This window comes from Ahaetulla prasina, chromosome 5 (assembly GCF_028640845.1).
Source record: "Ahaetulla prasina isolate Xishuangbanna chromosome 5, ASM2864084v1, whole genome shotgun sequence".
Taxonomy (NCBI): Eukaryota; Metazoa; Chordata; class Lepidosauria; order Squamata; family Colubridae; genus Ahaetulla; species Ahaetulla prasina.
The window spans coordinates 64,967,233-64,988,267 of NC_080543.1; the positions used below are offsets into that span (position 1 = coordinate 64,967,233).

General features: G+C 37.9%; 1 protein-coding gene and 1 long non-coding RNA gene across 6 annotated transcripts in view; one reads left to right on the forward strand and one right to left on the reverse strand.

Moving 5' to 3' along the window:
• The window catches only part of BCOR (BCL6 corepressor), a 79,161-nt gene that overhangs the window by 56,680 nt on the left and 1,446 nt on the right, over positions 1–21,035 (forward strand). For all 5 annotated transcript variants that reach the window (XM_058186805.1, XM_058186809.1, XM_058186810.1 and 2 more), the window contains 6 exons: positions 1,502–1,827; positions 2,219–2,356; positions 9,099–9,265; positions 18,527–18,672; positions 20,306–20,383; positions 20,566–20,716. In XM_058186805.1, the coding sequence (XP_058042788.1) occupies positions 1,502–1,827; positions 2,219–2,356; positions 9,099–9,265; positions 18,527–18,672; positions 20,306–20,383; positions 20,566–20,716 (1,006 nt within the window). The remainder of the gene's footprint in view (positions 1–1,501; positions 1,828–2,218; positions 2,357–9,098; positions 9,266–18,526; positions 18,673–20,305; positions 20,384–20,565; positions 20,717–21,035) is intronic.
• Positions 2,365–12,968, reverse strand: LOC131200240 (uncharacterized). Its single transcript, XR_009155554.1, has 3 exons — positions 11,821–12,968; positions 10,111–10,190; positions 2,365–8,634 (listed from the first exon to the last, which is right to left on the reverse strand). It is a non-coding gene; the product is annotated as an uncharacterized LOC131200240 (long non-coding RNA).

Sequence of the window (21,035 nt, forward strand, 5' to 3'; positions counted from 1 at the left end):
GGCCAAAAACTATTTTTTTCTTGTTTTCCTCCTGTGAACTTAAGTTTTTAGAACTTATAGTCTGAAAAATACGGTATGTTCCAGTTGTGAAAAAGAACAGTTGGTTGTATTTGAAGAAAATTGTAGGTCATAAGCAATGTGTTTTAGAAGCTCAGACCATTATGTTGTAATAGGGTTCCTGGGAAAATCACTTGCTTTTTAGATTTACCTGTTTTTCATTTTTGTAAAGAGAGTTTCTGGTGGAACAAAACCTGGATTCATCAGAATGGGGTTTACCTTTGGGTCTAAGACAAGACCCCAGCTCTTCTCCACATTATATTTCTTTGCAGAACTTGCATATCTGATTCATGGTAGTCATTGTATAATAGCACTGTGCCACTTTCAAAATTCTAGATTTGCCCAGTGTCTTAAAAATGTTGCAGGCCTTTAAAATATGCATATAAATATTTCTAAAAGAAACTTTTAGTCTTTCATTTAGTTCAGAGATTAGTAGCAGTAATGAATTGTTTTATATTGAAAATATGGCTTTGGGATATATTTGCTTGTTGTCACATTTTTCTCATGTATCAGGCAATCAGGTTTTCAGGCATCGATAGCAGAATATTGTGAAACATAGAAAGAACTGTGGGATTTTTTCTTGAGAATTTATCAGTGGGACATTGTATATTGATTCCAGTTGGATTAAGTACAAAGCATACTTATAAAACCCTGGTGTTCTCAGAAAAGGTTAGGTGCTTTCTATTGTTTAGGCAGAAAAGGTAGCTATTTATTTATAGTAATGTTACATAGATACACGGCTAACTATCTGGATCCATGAAACCATTTCAAAATGCTGCAAGAAATTGACTCCAGTCATCTTCATATGCAAAGGGATAATTTTGAAAGGCAAGAATGAGAATTGGATATTTAAGTACCATTTCTGCTTTTGGAAATCATCTGTATTTGTTTACATATTCATAACAAAGCAAGTGACATTTGCTATTGATATGTTAAAAACAAATTCCCAAAGTGAAAAGGTTCACCAGTTCTATACCTAAAAGAGCAATATATTCCCATTTTAGCATCATGAAGTTACAGGTAAGGAAACATCTTCTCCAGTTTGTATCCAAAGCAGTAACTTGAGAAGGTAGACTGGCATTGTACTATATCTGTGATGTGGTGTCTAAATTGTGGGATTGCTTATTGTCCTTTATCTAAGGCAGATTAGAAAATATTGCTTAGAAGTTACAACAATTCATTCTATATAATACTTGCTTTAACAGTTACAGTTAAAATGTGTATTTGTGTAAAAATAGTAATGTACTATCTATCTATCTATCTATCTATCTATCTATCTATCTATCTATCTATCTATCTATCTATCTATCTATCTATTTATCTATTTATCTATCTAAAGATTAGTGTTTTTAAACAATGCAAGGATTTGTATTGAATGTTAGATATGTATTTATCTTCCCATTCAACATGCTGTACAGTGTGCAATGCCTTTCCTTCCATGTAGGTATCCCTCTGTTCCCAGTGTCCTCACATATGAAGAATCTCTCCACCAATATAAACAGCAAAAGGCAAACTCAGCCAAGCTATACTTTGACTTCAAGGTTGGCTGCCAAGCAGCAGAAAATTAAAGAAAACTGGAAGACAGATGGGCTGTGCATGGATGAAGAAGAGGATTTTCAGGCTGCATCTCTGTTGCAGAAACACAGCGAGTGTGAGAAGCCGCCAGGGAAACGTCAGTGTAAAACAAAACATTTGGCACTGCAGGAGAGGAGAACAAGGTCATCCTTGACTGGAGATGACATAACAGATATTGAAAGCATTGAGGAGAAGGTATCTTTTTATCATGACTCAGTTGCCATTACTATCAGATTGATAAAATCACCCAGATTAAATTCTTAAACATCTCCTTTTTGCATTAACTCGGGGTTCATATTCAGCTTTCTCCTAGGACAAATTACATGATTTCATGGAAATCTTGTACATTGATATAGAACTTTTAAGAACTTTTTACTGTAATTGAGAAGATGGCACTACCATACATTTTTTTAAAATGAATTTTTGAGGATAGATGGGATGAGGTATGGAATTCAGTGAAGATTTTGACAGGTTAAAATTAATGAGAATCTGAAATCAGATTGTGATTCTTCACTCAAATCACTTAGATGCAAACTGTATGATTGCCTGCAGCAGCAGCAGACTCCTCATTATTGCCTTTTTTCAGCCCTCACAGCTGCAGATTGCAAGTACACCTCAGGAGATTGCCCCAAGTCGTCCCATGCCCCCAGAAGCTCGAAGACTTATTGTCAATAAGAATGCCGGAGAAACACTTCTGCAAAGGGCAGCACGACTGGGATATGAGGCAAGCATTGTTTCTGAAGATCACTATTTTGAATTAGAATATAGATGATGTTTGGTATCACGTATGATTCTAATTGCTCGTATGTTTAAGAATCTGTATTTCATCTCAATATGATGAAATAACTTGAGACTTTTTCATTCAACCATGCAATTAATGCATTTTGTGAGTGGGTTTAGGAGAAAAACCATATAAACCCATGTAATTTAATAACCTGCAACTTGAATTAGGTGCCTGTCATTGCCAATAAGAATTCAGAGTATGGTGTGCTTTGCAAGATTGGAATCTTGTATAAAGTAAGATAAAGGGTCTATATATCTTTGCTGCATTTATAAAGGATTAGTGATTTGCCTTATTTTCGCAGTGTGAGAGTCTAAGCATGCTGCATTTTAAGGTTGCTTTAAACATTACATTATTGGTACACTGTATATAAATACGTTTTGGGAGTCATTTCACACTTTTGACAAATATAGAGTCCTTGGAGCCAGTTAGTATTAGGGGATACACATTGCAGTGGACTATGGATTCCACTCAGAACATAAAAAATACAATATCTGAAGTGTGTTTGTCTCTGTGTGGGTAAATTTTCTACATTTTAAGGCATTGGTCATGTTTTGTGAAAATGATATATGTTAAATGTCAAGTTGGACAAAGTCCTGATACAGCTTATTTATTTAATATTTCAATTGAAGCTCTGATGCAGCCAAAAAAAGGCAAAGAACAGGAAAGAGGTTATATACATCTTAATCAGATGCAAGAAACCCAAAATGTTCCTTAATAGGTGAATCTTATTTCATACCTAGGATTTTTAATTTTTTAAAAATGACTTTCTGTTACTAAAAGAAACTTAAGGAGAGGTTTGTTATGAAAGCCTACACTGAGAGGCTAGGTAATGTAGCAATCCTAGATCCAAATATTTTGTGACACACAAAATATCCAGCTTCCTGTGTGACAAGGTAGTCTGACACCGTATCAATGCAGAGGTCGCATGAAAAATATGTTTCTGGCTTTAGATTTATTGGGTTGGGTGGTCACAAAGTCATTTTTCTTAGGTATAATGAAATGTTATTGCATACTTCATTTTATCAAAAAGGGAAAAGGGGAAATCTGAAAAGGAGGAAGAGAAATATAAAACCCTGTTGCATTTAAACACATACTAGCACAGACTGCAATCTTGGTAATGGTTTAACTTTATCCTAATAAGGCAATATCCTGAGTATCAGTGGTAAAATCAGTTTTTTTTTACTACCAGTTCTGTTGGCGTGGCTTGGTGGGCATGGCAGGGGAAGAATACTGCAAAATCTCCATTCCCATCCCACTCCAGGGGAAAGATACTGCAAAATCCCCATTCCCCCCCCACCCCTTGGGGAAGAATATTGCAAAATCTTCATTCCCACCCCACTCTGGGACCATCCAGAGGTGGTATTTGTCGGTTCTCCGAACTACTTAAAATTTCCACTAATGGTTCTCTGAACTGCTCAAAATTTCTGCTACCGGTTCTCCAGAACCTGTCAGAACCTGCTGGATTTCACCCCTGCTGAATATCTAAATTTTATAAATTTGTCTATATTAAATCAAGCAGAACTGCTAAGCAGTTCAAGAAGCCTCAGTGATCTACCTAATTGACTGGTTACCAACTGATAAAGGCTAATTTCAGGAACTGTGGAAAAAGACTTGGAATTGAAAGACAGTTAAGAATGCCATCTTTCATCTTTTTTGTTCTATTAGCATTGAGATTAGTCATGGGAAACCAGGTCTGGTTGTTTACATCAAAGTGATAGACCAGCCAGCAAGTATATAGTATTGCAAATGCTTTTAGGTCCAGACAAGAGTGTCTGGGATCCTATTGCTTAGGAAGTAATCTAAACAATCACTAAAAATGAGGTGGGTAGAAAAAGGAAAATTTCCATATTGGGAGCGTGATGCCTGTTTTGGTAAGACCCATGAATATAATTCCTCACTTATATCCTCAGCTGGTAATTCATCTAATTGTGCCTAGCTCCCAATAAAAAAGGAGGAAATTCTTTTCTCCCTACTTGGGATAAGGGGTGAAGAGTGAGAAATGGGAAAGGAGTGGAGTAAACGGGTAATGGGGAAGGAAAAAATAAGTTAGCAGTGTAGACCTAGGGAGTGTGAGATTCCCTTTCACAAAGAAATCCCTCATGGACTCTCAAAATCGACTGCTTTTGCTTGCAAGAATTTATGAGATATTGTTGTGGCTCCAGCCCCCCCCCCCCACGGCCTGGCCCCCTTCCAGAAAGTGACTCAGAGAGTGAGGGGGAAGGGCCGTCAGCTGCAGGAGCCAGAGGCAGGCCAAGTGGAGGAGGTGATGAGGCCTCTGTCTCCTGTATCTTCCCCCCACCCAGGCAATGCTTCCAGACCCAGCTGTGGACAATCAGTCCTGGTTAGATCCCAGGTTTCGTAGACGAGAGGTGGGAACAACAAAAGAAGGGGTGGGGCAGGCCTAGAGAGTGCTGAGTCACGGAGCCACACCCCACAGGGTATAAAAGTAAGAGGGGCTGCTCTACTACTTCGTGACGGACAAAGCAAACTGACTGGAGAAAACTTGAACTGAACTATTTGACTGAGCATTTGGCCTGGATTACTGTTTGTTCCTGATTTCCTGGTTGCTCCGGTAACATCAGGGAAAATAAAGAAAACCTTGGCAGACGTTCGCTGGTCTGCTGCCAGAGCTGATAGCTGCCGTGGACTAAATTGCTGGCTAATTGAGTCAGTTCACATGTCTCCCGGACTGAGGTGGTGGTGGGGAACAGAACAGATATCACGAGAAGGCAAAAAAGAAGAGGGAGGACTTAGTCTTTAATTGTTTGTTTATTTTTGTATGGACTGTTTATCAGTGTGATGTTAATGAAGGGGCATTGCAAAATCCATTTTCTCAAGCCTGCTTTGGTACTTGTTTTTGAACCCTTGGTTGTTGTTGCTTTTTTTGTTTGCCAAGGGTGGCAAAGATCAACAAGTGAATACAAAGTTGTATGGGTTTTAAAAAAATTATATTCCCCCTGCACTCAGAGGTATAGATATTTGACTGAAGACTTAGCATGTGATTGCTGCAGAGGGAAGAGGACGGGACCAATTGTTACAGGTCTTCCTGGTCTGATAGAATAGAGATGCCAGCTATTAGAGAAACTAATTCTGAACTTGTGTTTCCTTTTAACACCATAATGCAACAATAAGAATTTAATATCTCCTTATTCATGCATGTGATGCCATTTTAAACAAATAACTATTTGAACTTCTGTTGATTACTGCAGTACAAAACTGGTGCAAGTGAAAATCTTGCCTGATTTCCTAAGATCTAGGTGGCTTAATTAATTCAAAATATATTCTGTGAGGTTTAAGTGAAAATAAAGGACAGTGCTGAAGGTCTTTAGTGAATAAACAGTAATAAATATCAAATTAAAATTCCCTTTGAAGCAGATGTACTTGAATGCACAGTTTGAAGGAAGAGGAAGAGGCATTTGAAGGTGGTGAATCTGCTGTATCTGTCTCAGTTTGCACTTCTCTTCCTCCATGTAGATCAACAACCAACAAGCTTGTGGCAATAAAGGTCAATATTTTTTTTAAAAAACCCAAAAAGATAGAGGTAACTTGACTGTTGCTTAATGTCAATGTTTATTTTCCATGACTAGAGCTCTGTTCTGCAGAAAAGAGACCACTGGATACATTATGGAAAACATACATGCCTCTTCCTGTGTAAATTGAGCTGCCGTCAAATCTGGAGTTAAACCTCATATCATTAGTTTGCAGATGCAGCCTTTTGAGTGGCCTTTCACAACATTGCATGGCAAATGCTTAACAAAAACTCTTTATAATGAATCAACCAGAAAGAATACAACCAATTTTTCAGATTTTCATTTTCTTCATCTCTTGAGTATAATTTGACAAGGAATAAGTTAAGGGACTTTGAAAAATTGTATGTTATAATAAGTTGAGGACTTTTTAATTAAAGAAATATTCCTGTAAATGTGTTTTTTCAGCATTCCGTGCTGTACAATACAGAAGCATGCTAGCAAAAACAGTGAATTGTAAGTATTTAGGTAAAAGTAATGGATAGGCTTGTAGAAACAAAATTGCAGATGTATTTTGTGGTCTCCCCCAAGAATTGGATTTACCTTCTGGAATATGTTGTAATGTTTGATCAGAGTTTGTGCACCACCAGGAAACTGGCAGTAAAGGTTTTGCATTTTCCTATAGGTGTCTTACCTTTCTGGATTCTCTTTTAGGAACCTCCCTTTTAGAACTTTTCTTTCCTACCACTGCCTCATTTCAAAGGAGAATTTCCTGAGTGAAAAATTCCCCCTGCCCACCTATTTTCTTTAAGTGAAAAACCTCTGATTTTAAAGGTGTCTCCATAGTAACAAACAGGGTTTTTTTCCCTCCCCACCCTTTCCATTTTTCTCCAGGAAGTGATTCTGCATTGTGTGGAAGACAAGGTCTGTGATGTAAATCACTGTGACAAGTCTGGCTGTTATATTGTAAAGAGACTTTAGTCATGTTTATTCTTTTAGTGATTTTCTTTCCTGGCTTGAACTGAGGATGTACACAGAATACTTTGCAGAGCCATATTTAGGAATATAGACATGGAAATAGTCTACTTAAAACATCAGTGGAGACTATCAAGTGGAACTGCTTGTGTGTCTGTTGATATTTCTCTTATTTCACTTTCTTATCTTTTTAATCATTATTTTAAAATGAAGAAAGCATGCATATTTTTAAAAACCTGACTTATTAAATGCTAAATACTACATTTGTTGTGCTCCATTTAGCTTATTATGGAATGACCTCTGTAGGGCCACTATCAGAATGAGTATTAACATAAAAACATATATTAGGAAATAATTATTTATATACTCTGTATAATAAGTATTTTACACCTTTTGGGTTATAAAAATTCTGATGAAAATATAAATAGGTCAGAAAGGTATAATATTTGTAATTGTAATAATTGTAATTTCTATGCAAGCTTTTGACATTTTGTTCAGGGCTCCTATTTTCATATTCAAACTAGTCATGTGCTATCAATCATATTTTTGAAATTCACCAGACAAGGCTGAAATCTCTATGAATTAAATAAATCATAATTAAATAGTGTATTTAATTAGTTAATCATAAAACTATATTGCTATGTTTTGTGGTGAATGACTTTGGATAAAATCCACTGGGAACTTGACCAGTTCAGTGGTGAAAAGCTGTATGCAGAATGGGTGCTGTCTTTCAGGAACTGTTGTGCAGATTAAATGAATGAGTTTAAACAAGAGGGAAAAATCTGACTAATTTCTCTCTTACACATATTTATTATTACATTTATTTACTAATATAGGCAAATACCATACAATTCATTGATTAATGCCAACTAGTTCTAAGTCTTATCATAATGTATGCCTTATACATAAGATACCAAATTTTAGGACTGTCATCTAAATTATCTCAGAAAAATTGTAAATGTTTTCCTGAAACCTTGAAAAATGTGCGGTAGCCTTCTGCGTCTTAAGTTCTACCATTTGTTTTGTCCTGTGTGCCTCCACAGTGTGATCAGTTATTGGAAATGATAGAGATTGTAGGCAAAGCAATAGGAGTGAACCAGTTTGTGAAAGGTTCTTGGAGCAGATTTAGAGAGAGATGTTCCAATTCTATTTTAGATCAGTACACAATTAGCTATTGTCATATATAAAACCTTATGCCACAATAATAACTTCAGAAATTAGAGGAAATGTTGAAGTTAAGTGATCTTAACAAATTTGATGGTATCACACCAGAGTCTTCAACTAGAGTTTTTAAAACCATTATTGCCAAATTGAGGAGGATGTACTACAGGTGTTCTGACCTTTGATAAACCGGGCGTGGTCAGCATGGCCCGCATCCGGCCCAACTGCATGGGTTTGACAGCCCTAAGCCAGGTGATGCTCATGGGCTGAAATTTCCATACTTGCCAAGAATTGTAACCAAATGAAACCTTGCAACCAATTGATTGTTGTGCAAATTCTTTCTTTCAAAATACAGTAGTATAAAGATTTTCCATTCATTGATCTTAATTGACAAGTGATCTTTTATCTCCACGAAATCTCTCAAATCAATAATAAAACATTAAGTGAAATCCCAATAGATGTTACATGTTATTTCACAGTGGATTTCCATTTGGTTTTAGCAGGCACAGAGGAATGATGATGCATCTTGGTGTATCTTTAGTCCTGGGGATACAATAGAAGCAAGGGGGAAAATCCCCAAAATGATGGTTCCCTGCCTTGATATGTGGCACATAACTGAAATACAGAAAATTTTGCATGTCATTAATTAACATATGATGCAATGGAAGAGGTTTGCATAAATAGAAGTGAAACTAAATATACTCTTAAAAGTCTGAAGAGATTTTTGCCCCAGCAAAGATTTCACTATATAAAAAAATCTGCATCCACATTGTTTCTTCTGTTAAAGTGAAATACAATTTTTCCTTGTAAATTAATTTATCCCACTATCCTTCCACATTTATTTGTATGGTAATGCTTTTGAAATTGTTAAATATCTTGAGCCCCAGTTTTGTTTGAGATATCTCAGTCTTCTTCCTGGGCTAACCCCTGGCTTTCTTTTTCAACCATTTGACTTCTTCCTTCTTTCTTTTGTAACTCACTAATAGTCCAATCAGAGAAGTATTCCCAGAATGTTAAAAGTAAATGATATGCATATTTTCACAACAACAAACTATTTGCTCTGTTTTCTTCTTTTTCAGGAAGTGGTTCTATATTGTTTGGAAAACAAAGTCTGTGATGCAAATCATCGTGACAATGCTGGTTATTGTGCCCTACATGAGGCCTGTGCCAGAGGTTGGCTGAGCATTGTGCGACATCTCCTAGAATATGGAGCAGACGTCAACTGCAGTGCTCAGGATGGAACTAGGTTAGCAATTCTAGTTAAGCTAAACCTAAATCTTCTGTGTTTCAGTATTGTCTTAATATATAGTCGGATTACTGTTACACCTAAGTTGTAATCTTGTTTAGAGAAATGGTATATTTCTCCCAAAAGGTTTATACTGTATACAGTAGTTGCTTTGGTCTTTGTATACTATTTAAAAGTTGATAAGATAACATGGTGTCACTACTTGGTACATTTTGGCTGCAAGACTATATCATCAACAGCAAAGAATCCTTTGATTTTTGTTGTTGTTCCTTCAAGTCTGTGTTGACTCCTAGTAACTGCCTGGACAAGCTGCTGCAGTTTTTCATGGCTAGATTCAGAAGTGATTTGCCACTGCATGCTTCCTATAGTTGAGAGAGAGAATGACTGTCACAAGATCAGACAGCTAAGGTGGGACTAGAATTCACTATCTCCAGGTTTCTAGCCTGAGGCCTTAACCACTGCATCAAACTGGTTCTTATAACTCCCTTAAATACTAATAAAAATACGAAGTTTAGACAACAGTAAAATTCAAGTTTTTACTAATCATAAGGAAAAAGGCAATAAACATGCTTTCTCTGACAAGGCTTTTAATTTTTAGATCATTTCTTTTACATTACTATTCATTAAACTTCATATTTTGTTATGCAAAGTTCATCTTTTCTAAAGCAGTTTAATTGTGTTTATTTTTTAAAAGTTCTGTAATGATGATGGGTATATTCTTTGAGTTCTTCTGTTTGAATGTTTTATCACTTATCACCTTATCTGGTAACTCAGCTCTAAAGTAGCATGTCTGAAAGCCATTGGCATTTGAATAGAACTTGCAAAGATTTCAGGAAAAAACCAACCCTTTTAAAAAACTTCTGAGTAGACTTTGTCACCTCATTGATTTTGTAGAGACATTTTGAATATTTGTTTCTTCCATTAGCTAAAGAAAGAAAGAAAGAAAATAATGAAAAAAGGTACACTTACCCCCACATTGTGAGATTTTTTTAAACCAAGCAGTCAGACCTTTATTTTAATAAGATCACTTTATTCAATAAGCCATAGAAATTTTTGTAGCATGTGGTATAAACACAAAATCATGGCTCAAAAAGTAAATTTTCTTCATTCATTGAACCCTTTTTTTCATTCCTTGAATTCATAATCTGCAAAATTCTTATCATGAATTTCTTTTACTAAGAATGTTACTGTTAAATCTATGGGAATTATTTGTATGGTCAGACACTGAAGTTCATAAGTAATAAGTGGAGATTCTGTTGTAGTTTACCTTCATCTGCCCTTTGTAATGTACAGAGAGCAGCCAGTGGATTAAAAACAGATTGTACCCTTTCTGTATGATTCTGCTATTTTTTACTATTTGTTGTGCTATCTTTGCCCCCAAACTAGACTAGTCAAATCCATACTATTATTTATACACCACATATTCACATAGGTATACAGACATTTTCCATTCTACCTTTGAAGTGTATTTGGAAGTTATAACTGGGACAAAATATATCAGTGCGGACAGTTATGGAGGCCCCTCAGGGCCATATGATATCACTTGTCACGTGAGCTACACTGGCTACCAGTTGGTTTCTGGGTCCAATTCAAGATGTTGGCTATTACCTTTAAATCCCTTTATGACATGGGTCCAGGGTATCTGAGGAACCATCTCATCCTAATGGGAATTCCTCATTCAGAAAGTGTCTACTTTCGGATTCTGTTGGCCAAAGAATTTCAGCTGATGAATCCAAGAAAAGAGCCTTTTCTGCTGTGGCCCCCCACTCTCTGGAATATTCTCCTGTTGTAGGTAAGGTATGCCCCACACTCCTGGCCTCTGGAAGAGCCTAAAAATATGGCTCTACTGCTTGGCCTGGGGCCCTGACAGGTGTCTACTATGCTGGAGGTGGCTCATGGGATAGAGAAGATTCTCACTCCTAGGTCTCCATCATCTTGGTTTTTAACTTTTCAATTTCTCTATTCAATTTTTCTAATTTTAACTTTTTTTAAAGCACTTTTGAATTGTTTATTTATATTGTAAGCTGCCCAGAATAACTGTATCAGTGAGATGGACAGCATAGAAATATAACAAACAAAACAAAACAATGTTTGGACACAGAATAGATCGAACACAGAATCCATACATGTTGCCACAGTAGAAGATACAGATTAAGATCTTGGAAATAGGCTGCAAATAGAGTTATCATGATCGATGGAAAGCATTAACAACTCTCGGTTTAACTACTATTTCTAAAATATTTTAGCATTCTCACCTGATCTTTCAGTGTCTACCTTTCTTTTTTTGTAACCTTAAGTCTTTTGTAAATTTATAATTTTTCATGGATACTTTTCAAGGAAATTGGCTTTAAAGGTGGGGGGGGAGGAGAAGCTATACATGGCATGCTTACAATGATGGTGCTAAGCATGTTTTAAACTTATATAATACACACACACAGAGTTTGTCTCTCTCTCTCTCTCTCTCTCTCTCTCTCTCTCTCTCTCTCTCTCTCTCTCTCTCTGTGTGTGTGTGTATATATATATTTATTTCCATAAAATTTGGTAGCAAGTCCTACCCATATTCTCCATGAATTTATCTAATCGTCTTCAAAAGCCATCCAAGTAACAAGTCATCATTTAATTTTAAGCAGTAAATTCTACATTTCAAGCATCAGCTTAATGAAGTAGTTCGTCACTGTTTTCTCATTGGCACTGGGTTCTATTATTAAAAGAAACAAAAAAAAATTCTCCCTATAAATTTTATTGCATATAATTTATATACACCTCTATGAAGTCCTTCTTTAATTGCTTTTTTCTAAGGTAATAAACCCAAACTTTCAAAGAAGGGAATTTGCTTTGGCCTACTGCTTATTTTTGTTTTCCTTTTGTACATTTTCTGTACCTCTGCAATTTGTAATCCAGATATGATACTTAAGTAAAAAAAATAATTAACAGTGTGCACTACACAACCCTTACCTTAGCGATATATTTCTGTTTCTATAAATTGAGAAATGTAATTCTAGATGGTAAGACAAGGAAGGAATTATTGAGTATTTCACATAAATTTAAGGATTATTTGTCATCTATAATCAAAACAGAATTAGGGATATAAAAGTTGATTTGCGACTTCAGCATTGGGCCTACATTGTATTTTGTGACATTTCTTTAATATTATCTCTATTTAGCATATTTTATTAATTAAATTGCTAGTAGAAATACTTTTCTCTGTTTTCTTGTGCTCGCAGTATAGGATCTTAGATCTGGTAATCTTGGAGAATGGGGAGATGGCTAAAACTGAAATGGGAAGCTAGAATTTTATTTTTCTGCCTCATTAATTTTTTCTACCCACTTTTTGTTATGTGACTTCTCTGTATTCTGTTTGTTTGGGTTTTTTTGGTTGAATATTATTGCTTGTTACTTCACTTGTTCAACAGGGGTATGCTGAAATCTACTTTCAGAGTTTTACTCTGCTGTATTCTATTTCATGACAATATCCTAAACACAGGGGTGAAATCTAAATTTTTTTGCTACCTACTCTGTGGGTGTGGCTTGGTGGGTGGGTGTGTCTGTGACTGAGTGGGCGTGGCCAACTCAATGTCACTCACAGCCATGCCCACTCAGTCACAACCCCCCCAAGCCACGCCCACAGAACCCAGTAGGGGAAAAAAAAATTTATATTCTGCCTTTTCCCTTTCCCTCGCCACCTGTTCTCCCTTCACCTAGGCCCCGGAGCCACTACCTGCCTCAACGGGGTCAGGGAATGTACCATTCCCCAACTCCGGCCTTTCTCCGGAGCTGCCGCCCACTCACCGCCCGCTTGCCACCTGCTCGCCCTTCGCCTTTGGTCAGGGGCCGGGGCCCAGGGACGCCCCATTCCCTGAGGCCCCAGAGTCGCCCTCTGCTTGCCGCTTCCTCAATCAGGCTGGGGAATGCCCCGACACCAGCCTTGTCCCGGAGCCGCCGCCCACTCTTCCTTCGCCACGCGGCATATACTTACTTTCTTTCAGCGGCTGGCTGCCGGGAAAGGCAAGCATCCAAAAGTTACCGGAGTTGCTCTCCTTGAATATGCCGCCTTGTTCTATGCACTGGCTGTGCAAGCGCACACCCAAACTACCGCTGATAAATAAATGAAATAAACGGGTGTGTGCTTGCGCAGTCGGTGCATGGAACACGCAGCAATGGCGACGGCAGATTCAAGGAGAGGGACTCTTAATTTTTGGACTCTTGCCTTTCCTGGCAGCCAGCCGCTGGAAGAAAGTAAGTATATGCTGCGTGGCGAAGGAAGAGTGGGCGGCGGCTCCGGAACAAGGCTGGAGTCGGGGAATGGTGCATTCCCCGACCCGGTTGAGGCAGGCGGCAAGCAGGGGGTGGTTCCGGGGTCTCAGGGGAATGAGGTATCCAAAGGTGAAGGAGGAACAGGTGGCGAGCGGGCAGCTAGTGGGTGAAGGAAGAGCGGGCGGTGGCTCCGGGGAAAGGCCAGAGTCGGGGAATGGTGCATTCCCTGACCTGGTTGGGGAAGGTGGCGGCTCCGGGGCCTTGGGGAATGGGCCCCGGCCCCTGACCGAGGGTGAGCAGGTGGTGAGCTGCCTTCCCGGTGTTCCGGTGTCCAGCTTGCGAAGGCTGGACTGCGGGCCGTGGACTGGTTCGGGGGTGTGGCCAGCCAGCGATTGCTACTGGATCGGCGAACCAGAACCAAACTCCGCTACCTACTCGCCCGATCCGGTCCTATCCGGTAGTATTTCACCCCTGCCTAAACAGCTAATGTTTGTGAGAGATATTATTAGCTGGTGTAGGAAGTTAGCACCCACCCCCCTCTTAGAAGAATGAAATATTTTAGAAAATATTTAAAAGGCAGAATATATTTCCCTGGATGAGAAATGGAGAAACATGTTTTAAAGACAAAAGCAGCTTCCTGACTCCCCCCACCTTTGTCAATGGGTCAGAGACAGAAACTCACTCCCCCCACCTTTGTCAATGGGTCAGAGGTAGAAACTCATTCTCCCCACCTTTGTCAATGGACCATCATCTGCAACACAATAGGACCCACCTAGCAACAGAAACTCACCACAGGATACCTGGGAAGATTACATCAGCCAGCAAGGCTAGCTAAGACCCCCACCCCCTGAGAGTCTGACAACCAATCAGGATACTCTTCCTGTGCCCCAGAAAGTTCAAAACTCAGAAAAAGCATAAAGCCAGGGAGTGCAGAGGATCTCATCCCTTTTCTGTTCAGGATCTCAAGCCATGTGATCCTGACCACCATTAAACCATCTTTCCAAGCAGTCTCCATGTTTCCAGTGTCTTTGTCCCCACTTGGAACTGAACCCAGATGGATATTTCTTCCAACACCGGCATGGATTTCTGTGACTGGGTTTCATCTAATATATTGCAAGAAGAAAAAATCATTGGATTTTTTTTTAAAAAAACGATCTTATCTGTTAATTAGCTCATTCATTGAAAAATAGACTTTTAAGCCAAGGGTACAATACTGGATACCTGGTTTAAATGACATTTGCACATTTTATGAAGACAACAGTAAGTTGGGAAGCATCTGAGTATGCACCATGTCTTTCCTTGATCTCTTGAGTTTAGTATAGTGTTCGCAAAAGAGATTGGGCAATGAGTACTATAGAATAAACTGGATGCCCGCAGCAGCTGAGAGAGAATGCAGTTTTGTAGGCTTTAGGATGAGTGAAGTTGCTGCCTAGAAGAGACAGCCACTTTCAAGAGTGATGTGATTTCTGCAGGCAGGGAGCCAAGAAAAGATTAAAACTGACTATCAGGTTCCATAATCTTAAGGATAGCTCTCACAAAGTCTTCCCCTGGAAGCAGGAAAATGAACATAGCAGGGTCTTTCAGCATTTTTTCTGTGTTTAGGTAGAGCTGATGTAATTACCTTGTAGTACTGATGTATTCAGAACTAAACCAGGGAATGTATGTATGGTTTTGTTTAAAGATGGGGATTTGGGCATATACAACTGGAGTTGTACAGATTTCTATGAGTCTTTTATTGGAAGAGGCATAATTGGAATGGCTAAATGCCTTGTTTTTCCTATATTCCTTTCAACATTGATAACAATATTAAATTTGTTTACACGTAAGATTTTCAAGACAATTCTAATTGACCAGGCAACTTATAGAATTAATACCAAAAGGTATAAAACAACAGGCAGAAGAGAGGGAAATGTTTGTCATTCCAGTAGAACAAAACACATACAAGCAATCAATAAAAACCCACATGTAGAGAATCTGTGTCCCACTTGTAGCCCACAGTTTGGGGAAAAAGTCATATTCAAAGCATCCTTAAAGGAAAGAAAGCAGGCTGGGCCATTTAAATCTCTGGGGACTAATGTTCCAGAGGGCAGGCACACTGCAACAGAGAGGGCACACCTTCTGGGTCACATTAGATGACATTATTTAATGGGATCCAGAGTTTGCTGATGGTATCTGATCTTAGGGGCAGGCAGAAACAATGGAGAAAGATGGTCCATTAAATAACTACCTCTTGCATTATCATGCAAGGATTTGTAAACAACAAACAGACTCTTATCTTCCACCCAGAAGTCCATTGGTAACCAGTGCAAGGCATTTTTTCAGGAGTTACAGGGTCAAATGTTCCCCTATAACTGAATAAGACTCTGCCCCAGTTATTTGATTGGACCTGTCTAGTCAAGGGTCCAGTTTAAAAAGATATGAGTGAATTTATCTGTCAGATGCCTAGGATATTCCTCACAATGGTCTTTTATGTATTGCTGTAGTCCATCCTTCCTCAGCAGGAAAGTGGTCGCTTTAAAATGGGCTATGGGTTGGAAATCTGTAGATAAGAATTGAAAAATATTTACATTTTGCTCTCTTATTGCTACAATATAATCCCTGAAATGAATTCTTAATTTGTTGGATCAAATTCACTGTATGTCTTCCTTCAGTGACACTCTGGATATCTCCTCTGCCATTTAATTTCACTAGCCTTCTGAGATTGAAGGACTATCCAATCCAAAGGTCCCATAAAATGCTTATTCCAGTAGAAACAGTGGCCTTAGTCAAACTTGTCCAATAGATTCTCAGTAAAAACACCACCACCAAACCTTCCTCGGAGAGGCTTCAGAGACAGAGTGATGTAATAGTTTCAACCTCCCAGTGTATGGGAGATGTGTGGGAGGGCAGCACCAGGAAGCCAAAAAGCAATCAGAGACTAAGCTGACCATGACAAAGGAATAACGAGAATGTCCTCCATCTTCAGATCATGTTTGGAACTGCCTCAAGACAAAAAATATTAGACCACCTGCATGAATTAGGTCCTCAATAATCTGATCAGGTCTATTGTTGGCATGTTGGTTATGAACTTCTGTGCCACCTTAGTAGGTGGGGTTCCCAGAATTGGAGCATGGGGTACTTCATTGCCAGGTCCATGACTGAATTGAGCATTTCTGGCAGAGATTAGCTGTGCAGCTGGGAAGTCAGCAAAACAGCAAAAACTCATCTGCTTCTTAGACTACAACTTCAGCTACAGGGATTTATATTCGGTTATTGGCAGAGTTATTCCATCTTAATTTATCCATCACCACCCTGATATTAAGTGCTTGTGATGCCTCTCTCCCATAACTCCATTCCTTCCCAACACCTGCCTTCCCTCTCTCAGCCTATGGGGCCATCTTATCTATAGGGTCCCTATCTCATAGTCCACTCTACAATTCTTTCTCAACAATAAGCTATATCAAAGTTTATGGTCCTTGGCTCTCTTTTTGCTTTAGCCCTATTTTAACTGGTTACCAATTTGAATAATTAGCAACATTTTCTTCAGTATATTCATCTTTCTCACTTTGTGGATTAATTATGCATGTATAGTATGTGGAAATGTTTATATACAGTAGAATGTGTATGTAAAAAAGATGCAAAAATTGCTCTGTTATATGGAGATAAATGTTTCTGAAACTATTACAGTTGGCTGCCTAATATCCTACATTATTACATTTGTCTACAGTGTAGAATAGTGTTTCTCAATCTTTGGCATTAGTTAATACCAGGTCTTAGTTAGGCCCTGTGTACACATTCTATTTTGTAGAGATTTCGAACAATATTAGGATTTGAAATTATTATGTCTTTTACTTTAATATTAGAATTCTGATTCAAATAAAGCAAATTAAAATAATTCTAACAAAAAATATTTGGTTCTAGCTTCATTGTCTTCTATAATTCCATTGAATAAAGATGTTTTGTTCCCCACAGTCCTAAACATGTGTGATATCTTTAGTCATTCAGACATATTTTAATAAATTATTCAGCAAAACTTGATAGCATAATTTTACATTTATTTCTAAGGGGTTAAATAATTGTTAATTTCACCTATATAGTTTTTACTTTTTTCTTGATTCATAAGCTAGAGGTTGCTAATAATTATACATTTTGAATGAAACTAAGTTTGTATAAAATTGAAAAATATTAAGGCAGCTATTTGTTTGGGTTTTTAACGACTTAAATTTTACAAAGAAAAACTATGATGTGAATGCTCAATATATTGTTTGCACATACTAGACACAAGAACAGTTTTTTTCTGAAACGCCATCACTCTGCTAAACAAATAATTCCCTCAACACTGTCAAACTAGTTACTAAGTCTGCATTACTATTAATCTTCTCATCGTTCCTCTCACCCATCTCTTCCCACTTATGACTGTAACCTTGTTGCTGATATCCTTATGATTTATATTGACTGTTTCCTAATATGATTTGATTGCTTATTTGTTCCCAAGGACTATCATTAAGTGTTGTACCTTATGATTCTTGATGAATGTATCTTCTCTTTTATATACACTGAGAGCATATGCACCAAGGCAAGTTCCTTGTGTGTCCAATCACACTTGGCCAATAAAAAATTCTATTCTATTCTATTCTATTCTATTCTATTCTATTCTATTCTATTCTATTCTATTCTATTCTATTCTATTCTATTCTATTCTATTCTATTCTATTCTATTCTATTCTATTCTATTCTACATACATAAAACCTTTGATACCAATATGACAATACTATGGGATTTGATTGCTGTTCAAAGTGATGTCTATTTAAACATAACTTTCTCCAAGGAGCTTTCTGTTTAATAGAGTATATGTATATTAGTTTCAGTTCCTGAAAATTATAATATATTTTAAAATGTGAGAAAAGCACTTTGTGCAGTAGTCTTCTTCCTCATCATGCTAATCCTTCTTGCTTTAAATGAAGACAGAACATAACTTATTACGCTGTATGGATTTAAAACAAAAGTTTCTTTCTTCCCTTCCTAAGGCCTATCCATGATGCAGTGGAAAATGATCACCTAGAAATTGTCAGATTGCTCCTTTCTTATGGCGCTGACCCTACGCTTGCCACATACTCAGGTAGAACAATTGTGAAAATGACGCACAGTGAACTAATGGAGACTTTTCTAACAGGTGTGTATACTTTTGATTGTGCCAATGCTTGTCCATTTGCAATTTGATATTCTGCAAAACATAAATTACTTTTCAGATAATAGTAAAAGTAAGGATTGTGCATTTCAGATATTTTGTTGCTTAACTTACAACAGTAATACACAGTATTTAATACAGTATTTAAATACTGTGTATTTTTTCACAGTATTAATATTGTGAATTAAAATGTTAGTATCTTAGTTTTGCAGGTAGCTCATATATCTCTTCATCTGTGGCCATCAACAGTGGCCAATATTATGATGTCATCCAAATTTTGGAATGTGGGGAAAGACGTATGAATAATCAGTATGAAATGTACAATCAGGGACATTTCTTCAATTAGTATACTGCTTTCCTCTTTTTTCATATGTTTCCATTTATCTGTTTTGCAATTGGAAACACTAAAACTATTTCTCCCAAACAACTATGAGGGTTTACCTTACAGCTCATGTGTATCCTTGTACACTCTCATTCATCATCAACTAAGTTCAGGTTTGCATTGTCAGTTGCACAAAAAGGTCTAGTGAGGAAGATGTAAAGATCTTGGCCTGATTGTGTGAAACAAATGTATCTTTAGCAATTGTAGCCTAAATTTTATAGCTCATATCCCACAATCAATTTGAGGCACACAAAACTGAATACTAAAAGTAGGATTTGGAGGTTGTTGAAAAGTAAATGAAAGTAGAATAATTATATTTGAAAAGAAATAAGATACCTGATATTACCGTATTTTTCAGAGTAAAAGTGGGTGGAAATGTCTGTGCATCTTATACAGCAAATGTTGCTGAAGCCCCGCCCACCTGCCGGCCCCCACTTGCCGGCCATTTTTGGCCTCCACACGTTGCATTTTCGACCTCTGCATGCTCCATTTTAGACCCGTTCCAGGCTGCAAGACCCGTTCCAGGCTGCAAGGATTGCCACAGCACATCACTGCCGATGGCCACCTCCATTTTTGGTCTCCGCACACCCCATTTTTAGCCTCCGTCATTGCATTTTTGGCCGGTTCCAAAGCTAAGCAACGGTGGCCGCCTGGAACGGGCTGAAAATGACATGCAGAGACCAAAAACGGGATGTGCAGAGGCTAAAAACACAACTCGTGGAAGCTGAAAACGTAATGCGTGGAGACCAAAAACATGATGTGCAGAGGCCAAAAATGTGACATGCAGAGATGGTGACGGGCTGTGGTGATCCCCGCAGCCTGGAACAGCTGTTTGGTAGTATTCTGGGAGGCTGATCCAACTGCCAATCAGCTGCTCGTGCTGAATCAGGCTGCAATAATGTGCTGAAGCTGACCAGGCTGTTTGCTGTTTGCTGCAAGGATGCTAGCAGGTGAATACCGATGGATGGTGGTAGGCAGAGGCAGAACTTTTTTTCTTCTTGTTTTCCTCCTCAAAAACTAATGTGCGTTCTTATAATCTGGAGCATCTTATACTTCAAAAAATACGGTACTTCACTTAGAGTTCTGGTGTATTCTGATTGATACTTTATATTAATACTGTATGCTTTCAGATAAGCATAAAACCTCTATGGGCTATATTTTGTCATGCTATGATAGATTGCAAAACTTCCCAACTTTTTGGGTGTTTTTCAATGTTATATTTTTGTATCTCTCTAGAGTATTTAACTGATCTCCAAGGTCGTGATGTTGATGACCCTGGCTTGTCCTGGGACTTCTATGGCAGTTCTGTGTGTGGTAAGAAGACATGTTTTGGGGCAGGGGGCAGAGTTCTATTATTTCAAATGTATGCATGTATATGTATGGGGAGGGGGCAGAATTCACAGCAGGGAGAGCAAATTAAAAAAGGGAAGGAAAGGGGGAAAAAGCCACTGTTTGACAAAGGATCTTCAATTATTTTTGTTTGTTTGTTTAAATAGAGCCAAAAGGCGAATCAGGATTTGACATTCTATCTAATCCACCTGGCCCAAATGATGAAGATGAAGATGGATTTAGTGATATCTTTGAGTTTGAATTCTCAGATGTGCCTCTCTTGCCATGTTATAACATCCAAGTGTCTCTTTCTCAAGGGTAAGCACTATTTATTGCTTATACTGGAGGGGAAGATAAATTGTTTTCCCAGTGTATGTTAATGTATAAATATCTGAGTTATTATTGACATATTCAAGATTATCTTTTCGTCTCACTGAATGCACTGAACCTTTTGTTATTCATTCTGTTAGAAATAGGTTTCATATCCTATGTCTTTTAAACATAAAAACTCCCCATAGATTGGCTTCTTTAAAACAAAAATTGTTCATATTCAGTGTAAATCTATGTATGTGAATATATGCTGATATTGCAGACATATTCACAGGGAAAAACTTGTGGCTTGGTGAAGCTTATGAAT